General features: G+C 35.9%; 1 protein-coding gene across 2 annotated transcripts; it reads left to right on the forward strand.

Annotated features, from left to right (window-relative positions):
• Positions 1–509: 509 nt before the first annotated feature.
• Positions 510–2,829, forward strand: LOC132069244 (GATA transcription factor 9). Of its 2 annotated transcripts, XM_059462654.1 has the most exons (3): positions 510–1,012; positions 1,455–2,252; positions 2,639–2,829. In XM_059462654.1, the coding sequence occupies exons 1-2, from the start codon at positions 722–724 to the stop codon at positions 2,241–2,243; spliced, it is 1,080 nt and encodes a 359-aa protein (XP_059318637.1). In that variant the 5' UTR covers positions 510–721; the 3' UTR covers positions 2,244–2,252; positions 2,639–2,829. The 2 variants fall into 2 exon arrangements, with proteins under 2 accessions (XP_059318637.1, XP_059318636.1); XM_059462653.1 differs by lacking the exon at positions 2,639–2,829 and having other exon boundaries at positions 1,455–2,610.
• Positions 2,830–3,939: the final 1,110 nt, after the last annotated feature.

Genomic DNA, 3,939 nt, shown 5'->3' on the forward strand with positions numbered 1-3,939 from the left:
AACAATGAATTAACACTTGAAGTCATCATTCTAAAATACATAACTCATTAAGTTAATTCTGATTCCACCTCTGAATTGGACTAATGTTTATGTTGGTGATCATAAGATTGGTCCCTAAGTACCCTATATCCATGAGGCACTTTTTGAAGTGAATCTTTCTCATAAGAGAAAAGAGTTTGGTGGTGAAGAGCTAAAGATGACCCAGTTCTGAAGTAAAGACCATGGCCACAGTCCCATATTCATTATTCATTTTCACATTACACTACACCTCACGTGTGGTCCACCAATCCTAACACTCCATGCCCTAAAAATTAGTATTAATTACTACATTCTTCTTTTTCTCCACACAAATTAATGTCACTCAAGGACTATCATGTAAATTCACTACCCAAATTTACCTCTTTTTCTTCTATTTAGCATAAAGACACTTTAACAATTGTTATTTTAATGTAAAGAAATTGCCAAATATCTAGCTTTTTTTAAAGCCATAATTTTTCCTGATCAGCATCCAAAATTTCAGCTGTTTGCTTGTCCCCTTCAAACGCAAATAAACCCCCTCTCATTTCTCTTCTTCTTCCGCCTCTCTCTCTCTCTCTTTCTCCTCCAAAACTTACACTCCTCACAACTCTCTTTCCTCTCTACAATTTTTCCTTCTCACACCAAAAGCACACACTCCTTTCACACATTCCTCTTTTAGCTCCTTTTACATAGTTACTATCCAATGGAAACACCTGAGTTCTTCCAAGCAAGTTACTACAACTCCCATTCCGATGCCAAAAACGGTGACCATTTCGTCGTTGAGGACCTTTTGGACTTGCCTAACGATGATGGAATGGTCACTGATGGTACGTTGGACGCCACATTCACTGGAAATTCCACGGATTGTTCCGTTGTCGATAATTCATGCAACTCCTCATTGTCCGGAAACAATCACGACCCACAATTACTAGGTGACAATATTGGCTATCGAAATTATCCTGACGGACACTTCTCCAGTGACTTCTCCGTGCCGGTAATGAAAATTTTCATGCACCCAATTTCTTAACGTGCTTTTGTTTTAAGTTTTAAGTTTTTATTTTTTCTTGTAAGAAAAGAAAAAAGTAGTCACTAGACATGTAACTTTAACGCTTTTGTGAGGAGTTTCTTTTAATGGCTTTTGTTTTCTTCCAGAAAAGAGAAACATTTACTTTTCTTGTTTGGTTGCTGTGAATACAAATTTAAAGATAAAGAAAATTCAAGTTTCCTAACTTGTCGGGGAGGACCATGCTGCATTTTTAGTTTCCTCTAAAATTAATTCACTTAAGTAATTAATTTGACGTGACGAATAATTGTTGGAATATATCTTATATTTGCAATTCAAATTGTTAGTGATTGTTACTAACCATCATTCGAACCATTATATGAGTTATTATTTATTATTATCCTAAAAAAAATTGTTATTTTTCTTTACACAGTATGATGATTTGGCCGAGCTGGAATGGCTATCGAATTTTGTGGAAGAATCATTCTCAAGTAACGAAATGCAGAAATTACAGTTAATTCAAGGAATGAAGACTCGAACTGATTCGGAGACTCACCAATTTATTCCTGACCCGAACCGAGCATCTGCAGCTAACCCAATCGGGTTCAAGCCAGAAATGCCCGTCCCGGGCAAAGCACGTAGCAAGCGGTCACGCATGGCTCCAGGCAACTGGGCGTCCCGCTTGCTAGTCGTGTCTCCTAACTCTCCCAACTCTACAACCCCGGACTCCCCGATGGACACGTCATCAATGCAAGACATGTCATCGTCATCAGAGTCCGGGATAATAATTCCGAGCTCTGGTGGTAAGAAGACAATCAAATCTTCTACTCCGAAAAAGAAAGAGAGTACTCATCATGTTAACGTTCCAAATAACATGGCTAGCAATAGTGAAGGAAGGAAGTGTCTTCATTGTGCTACAGATAAGACACCACAATGGAGAACTGGACCAATGGGTCCAAAAACACTTTGCAACGCGTGTGGTGTAAGGTACAAGTCTGGACGTCTTGTCCCTGAATATCGTCCTGCTGCTAGCCCAACTTTTGTGCTGACTAAGCATTCGAATTCTCATCGCAAAGTGCTTGAAATTCGGAGGCAAAAGGAAATGACTCGGCCTGATCAACACCACCAATTCCTTCCTCAGAACATGATGTTCGATGTATCCAATGCCGATGATTACTTGATTCATCAACATATTGGGCCCGATTTTCGACAGCTAATCTAGTGATCAATGGTACTGGTTTAGGAGTTTGCTTTCTGATATTGAGTTTCTCTTCTTAGAGGATTGAATTTCCTGATTTTTTTTCTAGATTAATTTACTAGGACTAGATTCCTAGCTTATCGAATTTTGTAGCTTTGTTATAGAAATGAAAAAAAATTACAAAGGAAAAGTGAGAGACTAAAAGAGTAAAGAATGAGCAGTACAAGTAGAAGGTGTAGGGTCTAGTGTCCTAAGTTTATGTTCCTTTTGCCAAAAACTTGGCAATTTCATCGAACCAATTTTTCCTGATATACAAACTTGTTTTTCTCTTTTTTAAGTCTACTATTTTTCTCTTGCTTTATTCTAATTTTCTTTTATCATGCCCAATGTAAATCTTCACTGGTTTTATTTTCTATTAGCCCGCAAGGAAAATGAGGGGAAAACTAAGAAGAAGCAATCTTATGGTCTTAACTTGCATGGGAATGACTTCTAAGATGCATGGTTTGTTAAGTGCAAGAAAACGCCAAATTGTAGGTTCTGAATTTTTTCATTTTCCTTCTGTATTTAATTGAACTATAATTTATTTGGTTACTCATTGTAATGTTGTAGTATATGAAACGAATTCCTTTTTTCTCTAATCCTTTGATGAGCTAAGGAGGATATATATCATCCCTTCTCTCTCTCTCTCTATCTCTCTTTTAACGAATCTAATGAGATAACTCATAATTGATCTAGTAAACGTATTGCATCTTATCTTAATTTAAATGCGATACGATAGAGGAGTTCTGCTTCATTGTGAAGAATCATCCAATCAACCATGATTCCATTCATGGTGCATTTTTGTTCTCTACGTATTGTATGCTTCGCGACTATGTACGACACGTGGCACACGCCTCCTATTTGTTCAAGGCGAGTAACATGAGTTCTGATACGAGCAGGGCATTCAATCCCTCCAAACACTCGATAAATTAGCTATAAACTTCATCGCTAAATTGTTTGTTACTAACAAAAATTTTGTGATAATTCATCCTTAATCTTAAATAGGATTACCAATGAATTTTGTTGTCTAACTACAGAATTTGTCCGTGCTAGTTTCTGTTTTTTTAGTAGTAAAAGTAATTAAGAAAATGTTCGATTATTAAGTGCATTTCTTCATTTACTTAAAATAATAAAAATCTACGAATGAAAAGTTAAAGCCATAAATATAGTAGTGCAAATTTCAGTGTATAGTGTCATGAAAGCTGTAAACTTGGCTACTTCAACCAAAAAAAAAAAAAAAAAAAAAAAAAACCTTTTATTTTCATTGGGATGGTAAAAGAACATGAATTTCAGCAAAGAAGATGATTATTTGAAATCAAAGAGATGTAATGAGCAGTAATATACAGAGAATGTTAGAGGAAAATCACATCAGCCAACAACATATATGAAACGCAAGTTCATGATGTTATATTCAACCCATATATAGATTGGAGGTTCAAACTCCTCTTTTACATCGTTATCTGCTCTAGTACTGCTTTGCTTTTTCCACAGAAAATCCGTTAACATATCTCTTCTGCACAGAATTCAATGCACACCATGTGAGATTCTTTAATTTACTGTTTCTTTTATAATAAGTTAATGATGGGAAACGAGAGTGATAGGTCATTGTGCCGATTAAACCTAATCTTCGTTAAATGTTGAGAAAATATATTTTTTGTAAAATATATGCAGTTCGGCAACT

The sequence above is a fragment of the Lycium ferocissimum genome, chromosome 9 (genome assembly GCF_029784015.1).
Source record: "Lycium ferocissimum isolate CSIRO_LF1 chromosome 9, AGI_CSIRO_Lferr_CH_V1, whole genome shotgun sequence".
In the NCBI taxonomy this organism is placed as follows: Eukaryota; Viridiplantae; Streptophyta; class Magnoliopsida; order Solanales; family Solanaceae; genus Lycium; species Lycium ferocissimum.

What these genes read in the sequence shown, in the direction of transcription:
- LOC132069244 (XM_059462654.1), top strand. Translation starts at nt 722, where the DNA reads ATGGAAACACCTGAGTTCTTCCAAGCAAGTTACTACAACTCCCATTCC. An exon ending in CCAGTGACTTCTCCGTGCCG is followed by an intron (nt 1,013 to 1,454) that starts GTAATGAAAATT and finishes TTCTTTACACAG; the next exon opens with TATGATGATTTGGCCGAGCT.